The sequence below is a fragment of the Bombyx mandarina genome, chromosome 23 (genome assembly GCF_030267445.1).
Source record: "Bombyx mandarina strain Sakado chromosome 23, ASM3026744v2".
NCBI classification, from domain to species: domain Eukaryota; kingdom Metazoa; phylum Arthropoda; class Insecta; order Lepidoptera; family Bombycidae; genus Bombyx; species Bombyx mandarina.
Window position 1 is genome coordinate 17,565,766 of NC_143229.1, and position 24,986 is coordinate 17,590,751.

The following is a 24,986-nucleotide window of genomic DNA, read 5'->3' on the forward strand; positions in this document are numbered from 1 at the left end:
AACGGCTGCCCCATCCTTCAAACCGAAACGCATTACTGCTCCATGTCAGATATAGGCAGGGCGGTGGTACCTACCCGTGCGGATTCACAAGACGTCTTACCATAGTATTTACGAAACTTATATCTTTTGCGGGTTAGATTTTTATTCCACCATGCTATACCGACATAGTGGATCAACATACTCACATTCACCGGACGTCTTATCGTTTAGTCCGCGACGACTCATTGAAACTGACAAAATCTGTAATTACGTGTAATATTGTGTGTCTCAGAAGTTAGTCACTAACATCCTGTTTATTCGTGTCGCGAAGCAGCTCCGACCTCCAATTAGAAGAGTGATACTTTTTTTTTTTCTTTCCCTACCTACCTATGCTGATAGCCTTGAGAGGCTATTTCAGCTTCACTTTAACGTTTGTAGGTGAGCACACGGGGCTCAAACCGGAGAGTTGCTAACACTGACCCTAGCAAGAGTAGTACTTCGCAGGATCTACCACCGGATCGGAAACGCGACCCACTGAGAAAATCCGGCGAGAAACTCAATGGGCTGTGTCTATGGGTTAGTTCGCTCGTCGAGCCCTTCGTCGCAAGCGACGGGTTCGACGAGGACGGTGACCGGTAGAGTGAGACAAGGTTTATACAGCATGCTTCGTCAAAAAGTACAAAACTTACTTTCAGCTAGCTACAAGCGTCATAAGTAACCAATTTGCTACTGATAACTCTGTTTCTATAATCTGACGAAGCGTGTTGCGGATATTAATATGTACTTTTAGGTTAAATCATTAAGAATTATATTTTAAGTTTCATAATCAAAATTTATAAAATTTTATTACATAACAACATATTTACAGGTTTATACATAAGTTGTTATTTGTTTTTCAAGTTAAGCGGCGTTACTAAGGCACCGCCTAACAGCAGATGCACCTTGAGCTCAGCTGTGTGTTTAGCGCGATGTTTTTAACGTTCTCGATAACGTAAAAGTTAACTCGAATTTGTATGGAGCTGGAACGTTTGCCTACGTTTGCCGCTAGGGGCGCTGTTCCAACTGCATACAAAATTGAGTTAACTTTTACGCTATCGATAACGTTAAAAACCTCGCACTAAGTACACTGTTCACCAGAGCTATGCGGACGTACCTACGTAATCTAACATGAAAATTCATTATCGCGGTTACAAAACGAACCGATAATAAGAACGATAAGATCTATCAATCATTCCAAAGATAGTGTTCTTGTAATTATAAGACAAAATTTTATTAATCTAGAACAAGCTCGGCTTATGCAACGGCCGCGTCCTTACTCGTAAACGTGACAAAATGAGTAAAACATAAATGTGTAAAACTCGGGTTCCAAAGCCAGGAAATAAATACACAGATTGCAATAGTTCACTTAATTCTATATTGCTTTATTTGTAACTGCTTTCTGTCCCGTTTTTTCAGACTACCGCCTTTTTTATTATGTCACGTCCCCACTACTGCCATTGCTCACACCAACAGTGTTGCTATTTGGCAACCCGATAATTCCCTTAACTTTAACATGATACATTTTATTTTTTTAATCATTTTACAACAAACCTTACAAATGCAAGTAATTAATGAATAATGGTTACGAATTCAGCGTCCTCAAAGGAGATTCTTGTGCGTTATATAAGACGTGTGCGCAGAATAGCACCCCCATATCATCTTCTCTATTCAACGGAGAATCGAAAGCAGCGTCCTTTGAGTGCAATACCAGAGTTTTGCGATGTCGTATCGGTATTTATTAGTGGTAGAGCGAAATGCAAGTCCGCACGGGTAGGTAAATCTTATCTATTCGTATTTACGATAGAAATTTCGACCTCATGCGGTGACCTCATGCTTTTCCCTACCTATTCGCTAGTAGCCTAACTATTCCAGCTAGGCTGGGACGGGTAGGTGAGCTCACGAGCTCATCCTGAGATAATTTGCTAACACTGGCCCAAGCAAGAGCAGTGCTTCGAATCTACTACCGGATCGGAATCGCGACCCACTGAGAAGATCCGGCGAGAAACTCAGTGGGTTGTGTCTATGGGGTGACGGTATTCAAGTTTTCAAGTCTATGGAGATTTAGTTACCATTTAATATGAGGCAGGTTGTGAGCTCCTACGTCTTTCTCCTCAATCACCTAACTATATAATAATATATTAGGAAAAATAAGAAAACCAATAAAACACAACACGCGTAATTTGTACCACGGTCATCATTAAACCATTTAATTCGCAATAATCATAGAACAAGAAACGGACGAAGTAAAATAAATACCAAAAGAAGAAACAAAAATGTTACTCCATATGGCATGACTGGAGATTTAATCCATTGAGGATTGACATCAGGCAGGTGGCTAGTCGTGAAACTCATGTCAAATTCCTTTGCAGCATGACAAGAGGACATGCTATACCGACACCACACAATGCCCTAACTCATGCATCAGCCCGCTGAGTTTCTCGCCGGATCTTCTCAGCGAGTCGCGATTCCGATCCGGTGGTAAATTCATTCGCGAATCAACTATCTTTGAGTTATTAGGTCTCCTTTGGAGGCGCTCGGGTAGCTTATAACTAATTGCATCCCTCTTCACTGAGCTTTTGCTCGGCCACTTGTCCTGTTGAAGCTGGAAAGACTTTCGGGTCACCAGTAATTCTTCCTTCCTAAAAAAACCATATAATGTGGAATAGGGGTTAGAAGAAGAAGCCTTTAATTGCAGCATTCAATAAGGTCACGTTTTTATCAACAGATAGACAGAGCGTACCTACGTTTGCTAATGACCTATTTATGAAATGGTATTTAGATAGTGAATATTTATTGCCGTGTGCTATCAGCATTATTGTTATCAAAGTACTGGAATTGTAATAACTGCCGTTCCTTATTGCTATGGCCCACGCCTCTGGTATCGAGTGCCCATAATCATCAATCTACGCTGCTCTCCTGAATTCGCGCCTCTAAGGCTGATCGTATGTGGTCGTTTTGCCTATGTGCTTAGTGCGATTTTTTTAAAGCGTAGGGATGTTTGCCGCTAGGGGTGCTGTTCCAACTCCATACAAATTTTAGTAAATTTTTACGTTATCGATAACGTTAAAAAACTCGCACTGGTCAGTGGCGTCTTATATTAAGTATTCTAGTACGCTGTCTTACAAACCTGTCAATCCAACTTACGTGCATTAGTCACCACCATAGTATTTTCTTTGGTTATTACGAGTCATAGACATAATTAAAACCAGATTATAATAATAGTAATAACTGGGAACAAATCACGCAAGGTTCTCCGGCCGCAATTCAGGACTCCCTGTGTTATGGGTACCAGACAGTGACAAACATACATATATACGTTTATATATATACAAATGTATAGATAAGAAACATCCAGACAAAGAGCAAACACATCTGTTCGTCAATCATTGCACAGTACTACGTTAATTTGGTCCTCAACTTGGTCAGACCAATACTACTAACACTTTTATTTATTTATTTTATTATTATTTGTGGTCATAGTTTAACAAAGATTAATAAGCTAATATTAATAAATGTATCACTATATCCTGCTAGTAAAGTGTACAAATATTAGGTGTAAGTATAATCTACATAAAAATTAAAAATAAAACTTAAATTATTCTACTTTATCATCTAAAGTTATCGTCTAAATATTCTGACACTACTACCAATAGTCGCATATTCTGCGATTTAAAACTTTGAAATTCGTTAATACATTTCAATACTTTTTGCTCGTGAAATGTTTGCACATACCAACGCCCGGTTTATTTATCTGTCTTTAAATTTCCTGCTATCAAAGTAATGTAAATATTCTCTATTCTCACTCCGAGTTCCATCCTGACAGCTGTCATTATGACAGAATGACATAACAGACGTGATTTGCTGTTAACGAAACATATTTTATTTTTCATTTAAAATAAATGAAAAAATGTTATTATTAAAACTACAAAAGAAAGTGGACAGTATTGTTTAAGTGATCAAGTTAATCGAGTTGTATTTCTTTTTGTTCTCTTGTAAGTTGGCGCGCTGTTTTAAATGGTTATAATTTATTAAAGTATTTCTCTCTCTTGCTATATTAAAATGACGGTATATTTCGGGCATACAGAGTGCAGGATGCTTCCGAATATTCCTATGGGATTTATCCAGGATGCTGGTCATTAGCAGCTGATGTCCTGTCACTGATAATCATGATTCTCCGAATCTTATTCAGGCATCTTTCTACATCACTGTCTTATTTGGGGTTACATTAATAAAACTAGATTTGGTGAAAGGCTGCCTCAAACGTAGAAGAGAATAGTGGTTCTGCATTCTGGTGCAATAGCAACACACAGTCAGGTCATAGGGATAAAGCTTGATATTACGTGATAATTGTTTTACTGGTAAGGCCTCTTATGAGCTCGCATGAGTAGATTCCACTACCATTTGCCTATTCCCGCCGCGAAGCATTGCCTTTCGGTTTGAATGACAACCGTTACACTATAAAATTGAGATTTAAGCCTCATGTTTCAAGGTGGGTTGGAAGCGTTCACGTTACAATGTCCATTGGCTCCAAAACTAAATACCAGTTTGCACTCCAGTTAGTACTGCATTTAGAATTCATGGAGTCTCTATGTACTGATAAATTTTCATGGCTTTGGTACACGAAAGCACACAGCCATGTCTGTCCGCTGTGTTGACAACAATGAGACGAGTTTTTTTGTTTACTTGTCGGCCAATAAATTTGAGGGGCTATTCGGGTTGCACCTTGCTGGTAGGTGAGCTCACGGGGCTGAGCTTCATAGAGTTTACAAAAACTGGCTTTAGTAAGAGCAGTGTTTCGTTGAATCTACCACCGGATCGGGATCGCGACCCACCGAGAAGATCCGGCGAGAAACTCAACGGGTTGGGTCTCTGGGTTAGGTTGCACGTCGAACTCTTCGTCGGAGTCGACGAGAACAGTGAACAGAACTGAAACGGATAATGAAACGCTGGTCGGACATCCACGGACGAGATCCAAGCTCGGAGCTATATGTATTCGAGTAGGAATTAAGGAGTAGGAGACTTAGACCCACAATTTATTGACTTTAAGCATCTCATAGCTGCTGAAGTTACAACCGCTCTAGATAGGACGTTTCGGGGACGACCTTCCGGGGTACACGTAATCCATGGAGTCCTTGGACATAATGAAAATGATAAACAATTACGATAAATCGTCCTTTAACATTGCGATTATTGTTGTTGATCGAAAAAAACAGGACTGTCCGTAAGAAAAACTAGAAAGGTTAAGACTTCTGTGCGAAATTTTTAACATTATTTAATTCGATTATTTATTCTAGACCAAACTCTAAACGATTTCCTTAATTGTATTTATTGATTGTACATTTGTCGATGATGTTTTATTGGATAATGCTTATCGTGAAACGCGATCGTAATTGGCAAGTCATGATGAAATCATCGATTTGAAAGTACCGTACTAATGAAGATATGATGTGGAATTCTAAATCGAGTAACTATTCCATTCTTAAGACTACAAAGTCCTGTGTCCATCACAGAAATAAGCACATAACGCGTTCCGCCATTAAATAAACTAACATTTGGTGTAGCCGTCTGGTGTAGTGGTAAGTGCCATGGTCACTACACAAGGGGGTCGCGGGTTCGAATCCCGCCAAGGGAAGATATTTGTATGATAAATAAAAATGTATTTTCCAGGGCTATGGATGTATATTAAATATATGTATGTGTATAATAAAAATCTTAAATTTATTTCCGTTACCTGGTACCTGTAACACAAGTTCTTTACGAACTTATCACGGGACCAGTTAAAGGTGGCGTGATTGTTAGTAAATATAAAATATAAATATATTTTTGTGTATTTGTTACAGGTAAAAAAAAAACCCATCCAAAACATAGCCATGCTCAAAACATTCGGACAGAACTGACGCAGCAACAAATCATTTGGCTTCCGCAAACGTATCTTCCTATAACCGAACTGGTGGCGACGGCATTTGATGTTCAAAAGCAGCAATTGCTTATAGCGTTTTGTTAGTAAACGACTCGTCGGCAAGATGGCGTCTTGTGTTGGCGCGAATTATTCAAGCGGCAGTGACTACACTCCGGTCGCCGAGTTCTATGCGGAGAAATCGGTTTTTGTCACGGGCGGCACCGGCTTCATGGGGAAGGTGAAGTCGAATCTGTTTGTTTTTAAGTTAATATAAAAACTAAAAACTTAAAAAAAAAAGCTAAAAAAAAACACTTTTATAGAAAATCCAACTAAAAAATAGAAAATAAATGTTAATTAAAAATAGTGTAAGAAAAATTATTTTATTGTAAAAAAAGCGTGGGGAGCTTTTCAGGATATTATCAAAATAACCCTTCTACTCATATCTGTTCATAAAATATTTATAATTACTGATACCATGCACCCCACGCTTTTTTTACAATAAAATAATTTTTTCTTACACTATTTTTAATTCAAATTTATTAAAATTTATTTTCTATTTTTAGTCAGATTTTCTATGAAAGCGTATTTTTTTAGTTTTTCTAAACTATTATTTATTTTTCATTTTTTAGTTGAATTTCAATTTTTTCAATTTATTTTATTAATATTGAATTGTCATTGGTCCTTAATAAGTGTGCCAAATTTCGAGTTAATCCAACGTTTTGAAGGGGGTCAAAATCATGTTCAAAGATTTCGTTACATACTTAACATACATACGTCTGAAGCTAATAAAAGCGTATTAAAATAAAGCTTTTGAAAAAAAAAGAAAATCGACAAAAAAAATGAGTTCGATCCAGTCGATTAAAAATGCTTAACTAAGGATCACTCAAAGAGATAAGAGAAGCATTAGGTTTTATTTAATTTTATTTAAAAAAAACAACATCAAAATCAGTTCAGGTAGAACCTGCTCTACCTGTTCTTCAAAGCTCTGAGGGCACATGTATGAAAAAAAATTAGAGTCGAAATAGAAATATATATTTTTTTCTTTTTTGAAGTTGTCTAACAAATTGTTTTTAATGAGTACTGAGTTATTAAAAAGAAAATATTAGCCCCACACTTTGTTTCGTCGGTAATTCACAGAGCTTTCGGCTTTTTTCGAACCTGTGTGTATTGAAATTGAAAATGTGTGCTTTTAAAACGTCTATCTTGATACAACTGACTTGAATTTAGTATGCAATAGCCAATCCGACCTGTTATGTTCTTTGTTGGACTTTTCGCCTTGATTGTCTTGGAAGTTGCCACAATGACTCCTGTTGTAGTCGACAGAATATTGAATTGCCATGGTTTCCCAGCGCTTGAGACACAACAGAACATTGAGGTACCATTCTAGTCACTGCATACTCGTATTTCCAAATCACTAGGCCACCCAAACCCAGGAGTTTCGGTTCGATTTTTCCCAGCACTCGACAGAGGTACACGTGTGAATGGGAATTTGTAAAGATTTGAGATTTCAGGTCCTTGTCGAGAAACTGCTTAGGAGTTGTCCGAAAATAAAGAAGATATACCTGTTGATGCGACCGAAGCGAGGACAGGACGTCGCGTCACGACTAACGGAGCTGACCCAGTCACCAGTAAGTTTATTTCATCATCATCATCATCATCAGCCTATAGCAGTCCACTGCTGGACTTAGGCCTCTCCAATTTCTCGCCACTGAGCACGATCCTCGGCTTCTCTCATCCAGCTCCTGCCAGCCACCCTGCACAGATCATCACTCCACCGAGCCTGAGGGCGTCCTGCATTGCGTTTTTACTAATCGTTAAAGGGCATAGAGTTCACAAAAGTATTCACACTTATAGCGCTTGAGCAGTGCTTAGTTTCTACTTGTTATATTCGACTTACTTATCTCTTGCCTCTATCGTTTCATTACGACTGCATTTATATCATTTTATACGATTGACTTCCACGATGAAGGAATAACATTGTGTATTAAAAATCAGACCCGCAAAATTATAATTTGCGTAATCACTGGTGGTAGGACCTCTTGTGAGTCTGCACGGGTAGGTACCACCTAGCCGCCTATTTCTGCCGTGAAGCAGTAATGCTTTTCGGTTTTAAGGGTGGGGCAGCCGTTGTAACTATACTTGAGACCTTAGAACTATCTTAGGGGGTGGGTGGCGCATTTGCGTTGTAGATGTCTATGGGCTACGGTAACCACTTAACACCAGGTGGTCTGTGAGCTCATCCAAGCAATAAAAAATAAATAAATAAAATAATTGGCCTGTTTGTCCAGACCCGATATTGAAGATGATATTGTCTCGGAGTTTTAATGTGGCATACCATGGGCGTACCCTACTTTAATGTATTTCTGAAAAAACATTATCTTAATTAAAATTATAATTGTAATGTCGGACTATAATCGGTTTTGCTGTATCCATATTGTTTAAGCTTTAGCCTTGTGGTTTTGGTGTTTAGAGACTTTTTGGGGCGTGTGCACGAATCGATAAACATGACTCACGATTTGAAGCCTTTTGGGAAATTATTTTGAATAGGCAACTAGCGCGTAATGTCTGTATGACCCTAATACTGATAAAAATGTGAAATATGCTTAGAATGTAAATATATTATTATTAGGGCAAGACCACAGTTCACGTAAAAGGGATTAGTTAAAGTGGCCCTTTTTTGTCAATTTTTGTTTTGATGTACACAAATAAATCACTTGTCTATCTCGTGATTATGACGCTGAAAGAAAACCCATTGCTTTACTCTTTGTTGAACTTCTCAGTGGGTCGTCCGATCTGGTGGTAGATTTAGCGAAGCATTGTTTTACTAGGACAGGCAGTCTTTCAGGCAGAATCCCGGGAGCTTGCCTTCCAGTTCAGTGAAACTACAAGGGCTTTTCAAGGCTATCGGTAATTAGGTAGGGAAATGAACACCCCGAAATATCGGGATCATTCTAAGAACGTACCGATAGGTGGTTTTTGATGGATCTATTTCGATCGAATATTATTAAGAAATACCTTCAACAGTTGTTCGAGACTTTAAGGAAAGAACGACCTCAAGAATTAAACAAAATAGTGCCAATAGTCGGGGACATCACCGAGCCAGAGCTGGGCATCAGTCAGACCGATCAGATGCTGCTCTGTCAAATGGTAAGCGTTTAACAAAAACAATCCTTTGTTGATTTTTTATTTTTCATATTATTAATGGTGGATCACAGATAAACTAATTGGCTAAGATATGGCCCATCGAATAACTATGGTCCTAGTAGACAGTGCTCTAGACAAGCAAAGGATTAAGTGTCTCGCATATTGCAGGGCCACATGGGAGTTCTCGTTGAACCCGTCGCTTGCGACGAAGGGCTCGACGAGTAAATTAACCCATAGACACAACCCACTGAGTTTCTCGCCGGGTCTTCTCAGTGGGTCGCGTTTCCGATCCGGTGGTAGATTCTGCGAAGCACGGCTCTTGCTAGGGTTCGTGTTAGCAACCTCGTCACGTTTGAGCCCCGTGAGCTCACCTACTAGTAGGTTACGCTGAAATAGCCTCTCAAGGCTATCAGATTAGGTAAGAAAAAAAAAGGTAAGCTCCTGCCTTTTCCTAAAGAAAAACTGTTAAACATTATTACTGAAAATGTCTTTATATCTCAAGGTAGCTGATTTTTGATGATCACTGATTCTAGTACTGTTTACCGTAGTTGTACAGCAAGTTCTCGTGGTCATGACGCTGATGATTGACAGGTGTCGGTGGTCTTCCACTCGGCTGCGACGGTGAAATTCGACGAGAAACTGAAGCTGTCCGTCACGATCAACATGCTCGGGACCCAGCAGCTCGTCCAGCTCTGCCATCGTATGCTCGGTCTTGTGGTGAGCTACACTTAGCATACAATGATTAGACCAGATCTCCAAAGCGGCACTATTCACTGATTCCCGTCTCGGTGGAATAGCTTTTGTATAATTGACATTTGAAGTCATCGTGGCCCAAAGGATAAGACGTCCGGTGCATTCGTATGTAGCGAAGCACCGGTGTTCGAATCCCGCAGGCGGGTACCAATTTTTCTCATGAAATACGAACTTAAAAAATGTTCACGATTGACTTCCACATTTTTACCGTGAAGCAGTAATGCGTTTCGGTTTCAAGGGTGGGTCAGCCGTTGTAACTATACTGAGACCTTAGAACTCATATCTCAAGGTAGGTGGCGTATTTACGTTGTAGATGTCTATGGTGGCTGTGAGCTCGTCCACACATCTAAGCAATAAAAATAAGATTAAGTATTCGTTCGACTAGTGGGGGAGCACTAGTAAATAAATAAACGTGTCCTCAAATCGCAGGCTCTCGTTCACGTTTCGACGGCGTACTGCAACTGCGAGAGGGAGAGGGTCGAGGAGACGGTGTACGCGCCGCCGGCCGACCCGGGGCACGTGGTCGCGCTGGTGCAGACCCTGCCCGACGAGCTGGTGGACAGGATCACGCCGCATCTAGTCGGTGAGTGGACCGCGACGATACGGAACTAAACACACGCGCGCGACTCTCGCAATGAAAGAATCTCGTAGTGTAATAAAAATAAAAACTTGTAGTGGTGCGAGCTTTTTAACGTTCTCGATAGCGTTAAAGTTAACTCGATAGCGTTAAAGTTTTGTATATGGTTGGAACGTTTGTCTAGGTTTGCCGCTAGGGGCGCTGTTCCAACTGCATACAAATTTGGATTAACTTTTACGGTATCGAGAACTTTAAAAACTCTGACTAAGTAAACTTTTTTTTTTTTTTTATTGCCTTTGTAGGCAGACGAGCGTACGGCCCACCTGATGGTAAGTGGTTACCGTCGCCCATGGACTTCAGCAATGCCAGGAGCAGAGCCAAGCCGCTGCCTACTGCTTAATACTCTCCACAAGCCTCGTTTGAACTGAAACTTAACACTGAACATAGGCCTCTCCAATCGATCTCCAGTACGGCCGATCCGTTGCCACCTACATCCAATATGACCCAGCGATTTTGACTAGATAGCCGGGCCATCTGGGAGGTGATTGCGTTAACTTCTGCGCTATCGAGAACGTTTAAAATCTCGCACTAAGCACACTGTACAAGTTTTTATTTTTATTACACTACGATAAATCTTTCATTGTGTGAGTCACACGTGTTTCATATTTCCTTAACCCTATTGGTGCTGAGCTTATTTTCACATATTTTGCAAAAATTGCTAAAGGATTTATGAAAAAAAAAAGACCTTTAAGAAAAACATTAAAAAAAAAACATCCTAAATTAACAACAAAATATTGTTTAATGGTTAATAATGTTTAATAAATGCTATTATCTTATTAAAAAAACGTTATATGTAACTCGCGCTACGACACGTCCTTACAAGTCGATATCTAATGACTAATTTATGTGTTTTTATTATCTATGATGCAATCGAACTGCGCTTTAGTCGGTATTCCGACGCTCCGCACTTTATACGCATTAATAGAGCCTCGATATAGCGACGGTTCTTTTTATTTATTTATTGCTTAGATGGGTGGACGAGTTCATAGCCCATCTGGTGTTAAGTGGTTACCGGAGCCCACAGACATCTATAACGTAAATGTGCCGCCCACCTTGAGATATAAGTTCTAAGGTCTCAAGTATTGTTACAACGGCTGCCCCACCCTTCAAACCGAAACGCATTACTGCTTCACGGCAGAAATAGGCAGGGTGGTAGTACTAACCCGGGCGGACTCACAAGACGTCCTACCGTGAAGCAGTAATGCGTTTCGGTTTGAAGGGTGGGGCAGCCGTTGTAACTATACTTGAGACCTTAGAGCTTATATCTCAAGGTGGGTGGCGCATTTACGTTGTGGATGTCTATGGGCTCCAGTAACCACTTAACACCAGGTAGGCTGTGAGCTCTTCCACCCATCTAAGCAATAAAAAAAAAACACTGTAGATTTATATATTAGTATAGATTATACGAGTATTAGATTGGGAAATATATATATATCGATGCTCTTGTTTTTTTTGGGTCCACAGTTCACAGGCCTAACACGTACACGTTCACGAAGGCTCTGGCCGAGGATATGCTGATCAAGGAGAGCGGGAACCTGCCAGTTGCGATCGTACGACCTTCAATCGGTGAGCTAACTTTTATATATATATCTATCTCCCTTTATTATCATGAGGAATGTTTTCCCCTCCCTAGCTGATAGCCTTGGGAGGCTATTTTAGCTACGTGTAAGTGAGCTCACGGGGCTCAAACCAGGTGTGTCGCTAATACTGGCCCTAGCAAGAGCAGTGCTTCGCAGAATCTACCACCGGATCGGAAACGCGACCCACTGAGAAGATCCGGCGAGAAACTCAGTGGGCTGTGTCTGTGGGCGATCTTCTTACGAAGGCACCGGAATATCTAGTTGACTCTGGGGGAAACGAATCCGAAGATACTGGGAATGAATTTGTTTCTAAGCGACCTACAAGACTAAAACACGCATTAACAAACAAACAAGGCAAAATTAGACAATCTAAGCGCCTTAGTAACAGAAATCGAAATAATTACTTTAGTGCGCCGCGTAGGGCACCGGTGACCTACACGGCAGGCGAAGGGTTATATATACTATAGGATATATATACTATAGGAAATTGGATAGATCATTTGTCCTCTTCTAACCCGTATTTCGGTTAAGAGATAGAAACGTATCAGACTCGGATACGCTAACACATTAATGTGCGTAATAAATTGGAAATTTCTGGAAAGATTGAAACCACTAGGATCATTAGAAATGGTCAAAACGATGGCACGTATTTTGTTATCTCGAACCGAAATTATCGCGGATATGTCGCAAGTCGGATTCCGCTTTCATTACTGCAATCAACGATCAAACATTTCACTTATAAAAAAAATTGGCTGCATAACGTCCGTATCTTATCGGTGTAAAAAAAATATATGATATGATTCACGATTAATTTACACGTGGAATTGGGCCACTAAAGTGAAATAGGACAATCTTGGTTCACGTTTTTAATAATATTTCAAGATACGCAGCGGTAGGCAGCGGCTTGGCTCTGCCCCTGGCATTGCTGAAGTCCATGGGCGACGGTAACCACTCACCATCAGGTGGGCCGTATGCTGGTCTGCCTGCAAGTGCAATAAAAAAAAAAAAAAACGTGCTTTAAAACACAATCTTAGCTTTGGAGGGTAACGGTCATAGATAATACACATAAATTAGCTATAGATAAGGAACTCAAGCATTCAACAAAAATGTTTACGGGCGTCGGTCACTAGATGGCTTCGCTTCGATTAGTCTCTCATTGGTCCTGTAGACGGCAGTAACATATTACCTATATTTTATTTTTAATGAGGGATTTTGTAAATTTTCAGAAACCACACATTGATAAAATTTAATCTATTTGTCTATAACAAATAAAGACTTGTACATATGATTTTTAATATTTTATTTTCTGTGTTTAGTTCTACAATAATTAAATGTCTTAACTTTAACAACATATAAGTTTAGGGGCAGCCGCTACAAGATGTCGCTAGTTTACATACAGAAAAATATTTGTATTAAAGTATCGCAGTTTCAAGGTCCTGGTAAAGGTAATGAGTGGTCTGTGTGTTTAAGAAAACGTCCGTCAAAAAGCGCCTAATTAGGGCGGCGCCACCGTAGCAAGGAGTTTTCATATCAAAGATGGCGCCAAAAGTGATTTTATTAGATGCTTATTCTTCACCCTGTTTATAGCTACCACATTCGTATATACACACTTGTTACGTAGCGTTATTTCAGCGCTTTTTTGATTACTAATTGACTGCTCACATCCAGACACTTTATAAATTTGTCTCCTCACTTTTACCCTCCACAAACCTAACCTAGTAATTTTCATTTGACAGCTGCCTCTCTGACATCATCGTGACATCTTCTTTTGCATTATTATGCCGTTAGGATAGTAAAGTAAAATTTAAGATTAATTTAAAAAAAAACTTAGTTAAGAACATGGAAGTTTAATTCATTATCTGTTTCCACTGTTGCCAACGGGGCGTTTTTTGATATTTTTTTGTTGGCTTCATGCTGTAAGTTGTTCGCATCAATTTGCGTTAACTCGAAAACGTAAAATCGTGTTGTATTGGAGACAAACCTACCCGACGCCATAAAACGTCATTTAGAGGAAGAGTTTCTTGCCTTGGACACATTGGGTTGTATAAATATAAGATTTCTTCTTCGTTTAGAACTTCTTAGAACTTATATCTCAAGGTGTGTGGCGCATTGAGTTTGTAGATGTCTATGGGCTCCAGTAACCACTTAACACCAGGTGGGCTGTGAGCTCATCCACAAATCTAAGCATTAAAAAAAAATGCTTTAATCACGATAAAGTACAATGCTTTTTCCAGGTTTTCAGGTTTTTACAATGTCGTAATCAGTTTTTTCTCGGGAATTTTCACAGATAGCCTATCATTTACCACGGTCGGTCATTGATAAGTGTTTGTATTTCACAAATATGATACTGCACGAATAGCTGATTACGGAATTAATATTAAATTATCGGTTTTCTTTTTTGTTGGTGTGTTTCAAAAAATAGATAATTCCATCTCGATATCGCTTCACGCAAACCTGTACCATCCATCGATGGGAATAAACAAATATAAAGACTACTTAAGATGCGTAGAGAGTAGAGAGATGCATGTGACTAGGACATGTAGGGAAATGGTAGAGCAAAGTAGAAGAGAAAGAAGTCGACCGAAGCAGACATGGATAGAGTGTGTGAATGACGATATGGAAGAAAGAGGAGTGAGTATTAAGGTGACGGCTGGTAGAGGAGAATGGAAAAGAAAAATTCGCTGTTCCGACCCCACCTAGTTGGATAAGGTGGAGACAATGAAGACTTTATACACGACTGACCGTCGTCCGTGATCACGAAAATTGTATACGAAAAGTAGTAAATAATTTAAAGGCAGTAAAAAATAATCGTAAAATTAATTGTATTTATGGCTATGACACGCGAAAACCCGAAGATAATGATACAAACTAACATGAAAGTAACAAATAGTTTTAAAGTTGCGCGACTGTCTACATTACACACACAAACACACACACACACACAATTGTTTTATGGGTTCTCACCGCGATCTTCCCATTTAATGAGTCGCCAAAGCTTTGGCGCGTTACAATCGCAAAGATAATGGTAAGAACCCATTTAAAAGAATGTGTGGGTAAATATATGTAAATTAAGAAGGCAAGAAACACTTCCTACGTAAATAGTAATGAAAATTAATAGTTGTGATTTTATATACCTGTTACGTCAAGAAAAATATTAAATTTTACAAACCAAGCACACATAATTCTGTTTAAAACTGCTATTTTCATATTATAATTTCCACTTCCTACACTATTTTGGTTAGTCTTCAACAACTTGATGCATACGGATGGATACTTTTTCAACTTGACCCTCCTTTCTTCTACCATCTATAGACTTAAAGAGTCGAGGACTCGTGTCTCAGGCTGAGCGGAATTCAGATTATATTTGGAAACTTCTGTCATGATAGACAAGAGGAGGAGAGTAGTAAATTTCCCGGTCAACTTCTTTGGCGTTTCTGATTTGCAAGTCGTAAATCGTGACCAAAGAATGACGACAAAGAGACTGAAAACTGCTATTAAGTGAATCGTAAGATTGAATAAAAAAGTACTAGTTATTTCACAATTGCACTTTAATTAATAATTCCGACGGGAAAATGTCTAAAAGATTCTCTACTCTATAATAATTAAGGGACATTCGGCTAAAGAAACCTACTGAATTTCTTTCTAAGCTTAATTTATAATTTAAATTGGAATACTGGCAGATGAAAATTGAGAAATAGGTAATGACTATGTTATTATGAACGAAGGTAGAATGACAAGACACAATAGTGGAGAGAGATAGATTTAAATCCATTAGGTCGAGTCGGCATATGTATATATGTAAATATCTGAATAAAGCAGTTCTAAAAAAAAAACTTTGACATGAAGAGCAATAGGGAATCGATGAGGATTTACAGAAAACATCTTTGATTTTCAGTGCTCTCCTCCGTCCGGGAGCCAGTGAAAGGTTGGGTCGACAACTGGAACGGTCCTAATGGCATCGTCGCCGCTGTGGGGAAGGGCATCTTCAGAACGATGCTGGGTTCCGGAGACAAGGTCGCTGATCTCGTCCCGGTCGATACCGTCATCAACCTGATGATCGTGTGCGCCTGGAGGACGCATTTAAGACGGTTAGTCATGTGTATCTATAGTGTCTGTAGGGATCAGTACATAGGACTAGAGGCTAGATGTAGGTCGGATCTGTGTCTTTTTTTTAATTTTTTTATTGCCCTTGTAGGCAGACGAGCATACGGCCCACCTGATGGTGAGTGGTTACCGTCGCCCATGGACTTCAGCAATACCAGGGGCAGAGCCAAGCCGCTGCCTACCGCAGAGAACCGTTTGTATACGAGAAGATCTCGGGATCAGTACAGAGCTGCAGAGGACTGTGTCTATAGTAGTGCAGTATAGGACTAGGGGCTAGATGTAGGTCGGATCTGAGTTTGTTAGTGTATGAGAAGAGCTCGGGATCAGTACAGAGCTGCAGAGGACTGTATCTATAGTAGTGGTAGTAATCATTTAATGCCATAAATGTTTACAGGGATCAAGGCGTCGTAGTTTATAACTGCTGCACCGGCCAACAGAATCCGATAACGTGGAAACGTTTCGTAAAATCAAGCTTCAAATACATGCGGAAACATCCTTTTAGTAAGTCACTATAAAAGCCCATTTATAGTTTAATTTCCCAGCGTCTAATTCGGTCAATGTATGATTAAGGGATCATGTGATTGTGCGTCAATATGAAACTGAATTCATTTGCAAAGCTCTGAGCTTAATGACTCCTGTAAATGGATAAAGAGTGAGCTATTCAAAATTACCAAAACAAAGAGGACCATTCAAATGCGCGGATGTGTTTCAGTCCAGATGATTCAAAACTTTGATGTAGAGAATTACAGTCACAAATAGATAATTAATGCGGTTTATGTCTAGTGTTCTGAGAAATTATTTCAAATGTTTCAGTCGTCTTTGCGATCGCATCATTAAAGGCAATTATAATTTGCGTAATTATTGGTGGTAGAACCTCTTGTGAGTCCGCACGGGTAGGTACCACCACCCTGCCTATTTTTGCCGTGAAGCAGTAATGCGTTTCGGCTTGAAGGGCGGGGCAGCCGTTGTAACTATGCTGAGACCTAAGAACTTATATCTCAAGGTGGTGACGGCATTTGCGTTTGTAGATGTCTATGGCCTCCGGTAACCTCTTAAATCAGGTCAGGGCCATGAGCTCCTCCACCAACATAAGCCGTAAAAAAGGCAGATTGCATACTTACTACCTCAATGACTAGTTAAGAAATAGGTTTAAAGAGATCTATTCTCGGTAATGTTATTGTCAGCGTTTATAGCCCTGTCCGCTATCTGTCATCGACACCGATGTAAGCTATAATTTCGCTAACCAGTAATGTAAAGCGCGCTAAGATTTTTAGCTACATTGAGGGCAGTATATACAGTGAGGGTATTCGCACGTAATACATACTATTGTTTTTAAGTTTGAAGTCTCCGGCATGCAACCGATAAAGTCGAGTCAATAAGGACTCAATATTTGGGACTTGGACCTCATGTCTGAAGCTGACTTTTGGTAATCACGTTGTGATTTCCGCGGTCCATGGTCTACAGCTTTAACTAGATAGCCGTGAGCTGGTCTATTCATACACGCACATACAAAAATGTTAAGGATGCTTCAGTAGTATCTTCCGTTGTTGACAAAATAAATTATCTTTAAAACAGTATTCAAAGTGGAAAGAAACAAATTCCTAAAATATTTATTTATATGATCACATCTCAATTTTCACAATTTGTGCCGGACGACAATGAAAGTTTTAAAATCTGTTCTCAGCTGAAGTAGTTTGGTACCCTGGCGGCGACATCACCAGCAACAGGCTGAAGCACAACGTGCTGACGCTGATGCAGCATCGGGCACCGGCTGTGCTCATGGACCTGGTCTCCAGGACCACTGGCAACAAGCCCATGTAAGCTGATGCCATGATTTACTTGTAGCGGACAGCTAACATAGAACACAAGGCTTTTTTGACAGATATCTGAATCATGCTAACGACATTTTTAAGATAAGCTTAGATATACACAAGTTCCGAACAATAACATTCGACGTCACTTCGAATCCTCCCGATCCACTATCGGTGCTTATGGCTATTCCAAGTACCAGTCACCGTTCTCGTCGAACCTGTTGAGTGCGATGAAAGGTTCGTCGTAAAAATCGGCTCACAGACACAGCTCACTGAGTTTCTCGCCGGATCTTCTCAGTGGGTCGCGATTTCGATCCGGTGGTAGATTCTGCGAAGCATTGTCCCTACTAAGGTTAGTGTTAGCGAATTCGTTAGGCTAAGCCCCATGAGCTCGTCTACACGTTCGATGAATCTAGTATAACCCCCCGAGGTCAAATGTTAGGCAAATTATATAACATTCATGTCCAGGTCCAGATCTTCCGTCGTTAATCTTCCAAGTATTTTTAAGTAATTAGTGAATATGAAGTTCTTCTATCAACATCATTCCATTATACTCCAATTCAAAGCATGAGGTAGCCATCATCAGACCTGGTACTCATCTCCCGAATTTGGTGGCGGCGTTCACGTTGTGACACCTGCGGATTCCGCATCAATTCATAGCCAGGCTCATACTAGATATACTACTGTTATACTACAGGATGGTCAGGGTTCAAAATAAATTGGAGAAGGCGGCCGCCTGCCTGGAGTACTTCACCACGCGCCAGTGGTCGTTTGCGGACGACAACGTGCAGGCGCTCTGCTTACTCCTGTCCCCCGAAGACAGGAGGACCTTCGACTTTGACGTGAAGAACATCGACTGGGACGCGTACATCGAGTCCTACGTGCTGGGGATCAGGAGGTTCTTGTTCAAGGAGAGCCCCGAAACGCTGCCCAAGTCCCGGTCGCTATTGAAGAGGTATTGTCGATATCTTGTGTCCAATCCAGTACGTATTGTTAAGCGAAACGGTATGTTAAATTCACAGTCATCGCGATCAGATATCCTGAGACAGAACCCGAAGTCATTATTCAGCCACGACCGAATTGGTTACCGGACCGGTCATCGTTCTCGCCGAATCCGTCGCTTGCGCCGAAGGGCTCGACGAGTTAATTAACCCACAGACACAGCCTACCGAGTTTCTCGCCGGATCTTCTCAGTGGGTCGCGTTTCCGATCTGGTGGTAGATTCTGCGAAGCACGGCTCATGCTAGGGTTCGTGTTAGTAACGTCATCAGGTTTGGGCCCCGTGATCTCACCTACTAGTTAAGGTTACGCTGAAATAGCCTCTCAAGGCTATCAGATTAGGTTTGAAAAAAAAAAGTTACCGAGGTCCGTATATATCATAATGTAAATGCCACCACCCACTCTAAGAATTGAAGTCTACCTATCTATTGTATAATAATTATGCGAATTGTTTGGTTTGATATTTGTTATACGATGGATTTTTTTACCGTGAAAGTCATTCGTGAACATGAATCAAGTACGTATTTTATTAGAAAAATTGGTACCCGCCTGCGGGATTCGAACACCGTAAACTCGTATCGCTTGATACGGACGCACCGGGCGTTTTATTCTTTAGGCCATAAAGTCAATCTCGGAACCCATAGCCTTAGTTTTAAAACCAAAGTCTAAAGGGCCGTAAACCACCCCTCTCCCAATCCCAAACCGAAACTCATTACTGCTTCTCCGTAGATACAGGCAAGGTTTGGATCGACGTGCCTTCTATAATGGCAGAGTTGGTATTGATAAAAACATATCCTTTCAGATTACACATAATCCATATACTAACTCAAGTAGCGGCCGTGTTCTTCATTTGGAGATTCCTGTTCTCCCGCTCGGAGGTCCTGCGCGGACTGTGGCGGCGCATCGTGGACCTGCTGACTCGCGCAGCCCGCCTCCTCGCCATAGCCTGATGCTCAACGCCGGTATATATAATAAATAACTGACAGCGCCCATTTTTTATATTAGGAATGCTTCCGTAATCGCTACAAATCTACCTACGTGTGACCGGTGTGCGTCAGGTTCGAAGAGTTCAGACCGATGACTGATTCCGCGTGCAATGCTCAAGACGAGAACGTTTCAGGCTTTAAAACTGAACGGAACGATGTCCGTCACTCGTGCGCTGACGTCCGCACTACAATGGATAAAAAAGGATTCGAACGAAATCTGTACATAAAAACTGCAGTTGAAAAGTTCGGCGAAACGGTCTTTGGGCTTTTCGTGTGACAATTGAACGACAGTATGTTTATTATAAATATAGCAAGCAATACCTACCATCATGGACACGAAAATTCGGACGGTGTTCATTTAGTAAATGTAACCCAAAGTACAATTAATGCTAAAGCAATTGATGTTCTTACAGTAATTATCGAAGCAGAATCAAGACAAGTCGTTGTCATGTGTGACACCAATAGAGATATTAATATAAACGAAACGGCTTATGAGATGTTAAAATAGACATATTTTAATCGCGAAATCGTGAAAAAACGGGTTGAGAAATCTGTGTTTTTTTTTGTCTCGCTTCTTGCGTCCTTTGTGTGTGAATAGAAACATCGAGAACGATGTTACTTTGTTGTTTGTATCCAATAATTATTTCCATAACGCTAGGCTGTTCACAATATTTATTATAGGTTCCGTTATCGATCGGTAAATGTAATTAATAGTTATTTCACATTTTGTACCTTCGTGAAAGCTTGACGAGGTTGTGTGCGTCTTCGCATACACAGACGGACCGACAAAGAAACTCGATTCGGTACTGTCGTTGTTGTATTAATTAGTTAAATTAATTGGAGGATGGTGTTGTTTTGCGTGAAAACGTCCCGAAGTTCGATCGCTTAAACAACATTCGTGACTCGAAAACGTGGAAAGCTCAAAAAAATATATAGAGATACACACTAGTCATCTACTTTGTAAAGAAATAATATTTAAAGTAAAAAAAAAATGTATATTGAATTGCATAGGTATCCAAGTAATGATTAAAGTTTTAATGAAAGTTTTCAATTGTTATAACAATTTTTAGGTTCTTTTTTCTTTCGGGTCTGCTATTTCGTATCAAGCAAAAAGGAAACAATGTTTTTAAGCAATGTGAACTCTTTTTTCATGGTTTGTTATTTTAAAAAACGCATGCGTGCGAAACCTCTCCACGCACTAGATCATTGTGGAGATCGAGTTTATAAGATAGGAATAGCAGACTTTGATAATATACAAAAGGTGTGGTGAGGCGGTAGGTAGCGGCTAGGAATGTAGTTTTGCAGTAATGAATTAAAAAATAAAACAAACATTAAAATTTTTAAGAAAGCGCTTCCCAAATTGGGGATAGAAGTATTATACGTCACCATTTTTTGCGTTTGTTCTTCGGGGATTATATCATATTCACATTAAAATGTTTCAAAAGGCTTAAAGATTTACTATTTTTTAGTTCCAGATAAATTCTACCATAACGTACAATCGTTGTAGCTCTACGTTAATGTCAAAAAAAAGTCAAATATTTTGCGTAATACGTAAATCTTGCCTACGGTTATTATCAGATATAATTACATTTTTAAAACTCAATCGTAAGTTGAACAATAACTTTTATAGTTTCGGAAAATATACGAATATCACCAGTGTAAAGTTATGTATGTTATATACATATGGATTTTAAGTTTAAATATTATTCGAATCGTTTTTGGTTTATATAGACGATTTTGTAATTATATCATGAAATTGAATTGAATGAATCCATAATTCAAGGTTACATTTATATTCATTCCATAAATACGTTATCCTAAACTATTTATTCATCATACATTTCGTACTAGAGTTTTTTTAAACTTTATTTAACTTCCTCTATCCTTAATATTTGCTCTTCCATTTTTCCTATCGACGTGTTGAAAACTTAAAAACTTTCCATACAATCACAACTACGCTTCCTTGATAATGTTTAAATATAATTAGTCATATTTTGTTGGAAAGTGTTAAAGCTACGAAACTAAACGCTGGCGTTGCAAAATAATATAGAATATCGGAAATAACTCTGAGTCTGATTGCTTAGTCTTAAATGCCAAACAAACTTTAAAAGCATATTTTTCCATATTATCCATGTTTTTTAGTATTAAATAATCATGAAAATTTTGGTGTAAAATTTATTTGATCTCAATGATACCTATTCCAATGACCAAGGCTTTTTTTTAAAAAAAAAATGGGTTAAAGCTATCATTTCATTGCTTCCAAATTTTCTCCGAAATCACTTTCACATGTTCATTTGAAGTCCTATCAACTATGGGCGTATTACTTGTCTTCTATAAAATCTAAATTTATTAATTAACTGTTTCACCAAAACTGTTTTCGTGAAGGATTTTTTTTTCTAACTTGTAACGTATTATGACAAATCTATTATTACAACGTTTTCTCTTTGTAGTCACTTAGATTTCTAGTTTAAATAAATAAAATAAAAAACAGAAATGTTGGTTCAGTCTTGCACTGAGTACTTGTTAAATAATGCCTAAGTTCATACTGCAAGTTAAGTGTTAGAATATTAATTAATTATTAAGTCTAACAGACTATGACGCTCTCGCTTTGATATTATTGAAGATTTTCATAGAATGGATTTTAATTTTGACCACCTTAATCGCAGCATTTGAATTTTCATATCAAATGAAAAATTACATATATAAGCTATGATATGCATTATGAGAGAGAATCTAGGATTAATTACTATGGCTAATTTTGTACAAGAAAGCTTGGTTGTAGAATTAAAGTTTTCAAGTATATAAAAATAGACCAAGTTTCAATAAAGCTTTGACGATCAAAATTCTTCAATTTCATTCCTAATTTTGTTTATATTTCTTGGGTTGGATGTTATCGAGTATTGTGTCAAAAGTCCATTCTGTGCTTTTTCGTGGGTTGGGTTAATTTATTTTTATCATCAATGTAAAAATTCAATTCCGGGAAGGAGATGTGATTTCTCGTGTGAACATTTTGACCAGAAATTTCAGTTTAAAATAGCATTGTTTTTCGGTTATTTTAGTTTGCATGTTGACCGTAATATACCAGAACAAAGCACACACGATCAGAACTTGAATAAAATAACACTTGGTGACACCCAGCTATTGCCTTTTAAGATGTTTCACTTTCTTGAGAAACGTAGATTCAGATTTTGAGTTTCATCAGTTGCCAATCTGCTTGTAATGTTAACTATAAAGCCCAATTTCCCAAGTAAGTTTATATGGCCATTTAAAAATGACAGTCATTTGGTTTTCTTTGTTACTTGTTTGTGTAAAAAATGGTCAATTAGCAAACTTATTTTATTCTGGTCAAATGTTTTACCTAGATGACATACTAATGGTTGCTTTAAGATGTTTGTTTTAAATTAGCGGTGTCAGTGAATCGAATAATGATTGACGGAAAAATTGTAATTTTTATTGAATATATACCTGTAAAAACGTATATGTAGATTACTAATTTCACTGGGCATTTGTTTTTGCTTGTAAGTATAAATATATGTAAATTTTGAAGAAAACACAGTTTTTGTTATTTTAGCGGGCTTGTAAAGTTTATTTTTTTCATTTCGTTTTTACCTATGTTTTATTTATTTAATTAAACAATTAAGGTAGTTGAAGGAAGAAGTTGTTTGTGTGTATTTATTGTGTAAAATATTGAGTTACCCAAAGTTGAATCCAAATATATTTCTGCCATTATATGTTGTTTGCTGTTTTAATTTTTACTTTAGATGTCTTTAATTCTTGATTAGTTTTCTAAAATGAATACTTTATTTAATTGCTATATACAATGATAAATTTCGATTGATTCAAAATGAATGGTTACCTAAATAATACTGTATGTAGCGATGAAATTAAGTTTGCGGTTTTTGAAATATACTTAAGAATTTAAAAAAAAAACTAGTTTGTATTGATACATTAAAATTTGTAAGACACTATTAAATACATATGATTAAAATACTACATTATGCATAATATACCATTGTTCATAGATCAATTGTATTGGGATTTGTTAACATAAAAAAAAAACGATTATTAGATTATTGCTTAAGAAGCCAACAACTGATTTTCTGATATCCATATTTCTGGACATTTCGTAAAACTTTTTACCGTTTTTTGGATTGAAATAGTCTTGCTATTACACTTCAATTCAGACATTTTTTTCACAAAATATCTGTAGCGAATTTTCTGAATGTCATTAAATTTAAATTATAATACGTAGTGGTTTTGCTATGTGTGGTTATTTGGCTTTTTTTAGGGTCTCTAGACTCTAACTTTAGATCGATTATTTAAAGAAATCTCGTTCTAATGATCACTATATCTATCTGTAGTGAATATACGTATATATATTAAAACAAATTGAAATGTTAACATTATAGGCTCTGTTATTAAGATATATCAGTCATTTTTATAAAAGATACTATAAATCTATATATATTTACTGTCTAAATGCGAGTTCCTTAGTAATTTCAAAAGCCGCAAAAGTGCGTTTGCAAAGTTGATTTTGCTTTTCAGCCAACGGGCGTGTTTCAGATATTTAAGCGGTGAAATAGAATGAAATGTTATAAATGGATAAATGGAGTTCGTTCGGAAGTATTTTGATTTTCGGCATCATCTTGTTTTAAAGGACAAAAGCATCGTGATACATAGAGTAAAGCAAATCGACGTTAAATTGAATCCTTCTAGAATTTTATTCAACAGGTAAAAAATGTAAATAGAGGCTTATTTTTTTTTTAATTGGGGCGAAACGAGTGAGATTATTAATAGTTCAATAAATGCCCTGCTCCTTCGGTATCTTACGCTCTTTGCTGCAATATTCGAATTCTTATTTGGATTAATTGACAGAAAACAATGCACTTATGAATTTTAAATATCCTACTCATGCTGTATCACCACAAAATGGTTCCGATCACAAAATGCTCTCGAAGCGAACTCGTACGAGTCGCTAATCCGCACGGATTCATTTATTATTCCGGATATTAATAAAAACCATTATAAAGTTTTTGTATTGTATTATTTTTTAAA

General features: G+C 38.3%; 1 protein-coding gene across 1 annotated transcript in view; it reads left to right on the forward strand.

The window, feature by feature from the left end:
* The window catches only part of LOC114244152 (putative fatty acyl-CoA reductase CG5065), a 37,678-nt gene extending 14,012 nt beyond the window's left edge, over nucleotides 1-23,666 (forward strand). The window contains exons 2-12 of the mRNA XM_089737468.1: nucleotides 5,859-6,155; nucleotides 7,429-7,545; nucleotides 8,942-9,064; nucleotides 9,653-9,778; nucleotides 10,244-10,397; nucleotides 11,916-12,017; nucleotides 15,927-16,119; nucleotides 16,530-16,636; nucleotides 17,820-17,952; nucleotides 18,644-18,901; nucleotides 19,748-23,666. Of these exons, the coding sequence (XP_089593594.1) occupies nucleotides 6,042-6,155; nucleotides 7,429-7,545; nucleotides 8,942-9,064; nucleotides 9,653-9,778; nucleotides 10,244-10,397; nucleotides 11,916-12,017; nucleotides 15,927-16,119; nucleotides 16,530-16,636; nucleotides 17,820-17,952; nucleotides 18,644-18,901; nucleotides 19,748-19,895 (1,575 nt within the window). The 5' untranslated portion in view covers nucleotides 5,859-6,041 and the 3' untranslated portion in view covers nucleotides 19,896-23,666. The remainder of the gene's footprint in view (nucleotides 1-5,858; nucleotides 6,156-7,428; nucleotides 7,546-8,941; nucleotides 9,065-9,652; nucleotides 9,779-10,243; nucleotides 10,398-11,915; nucleotides 12,018-15,926; nucleotides 16,120-16,529; nucleotides 16,637-17,819; nucleotides 17,953-18,643; nucleotides 18,902-19,747) is intronic.
* Nucleotides 23,667-24,986: the final 1,320 nt, after the last annotated feature.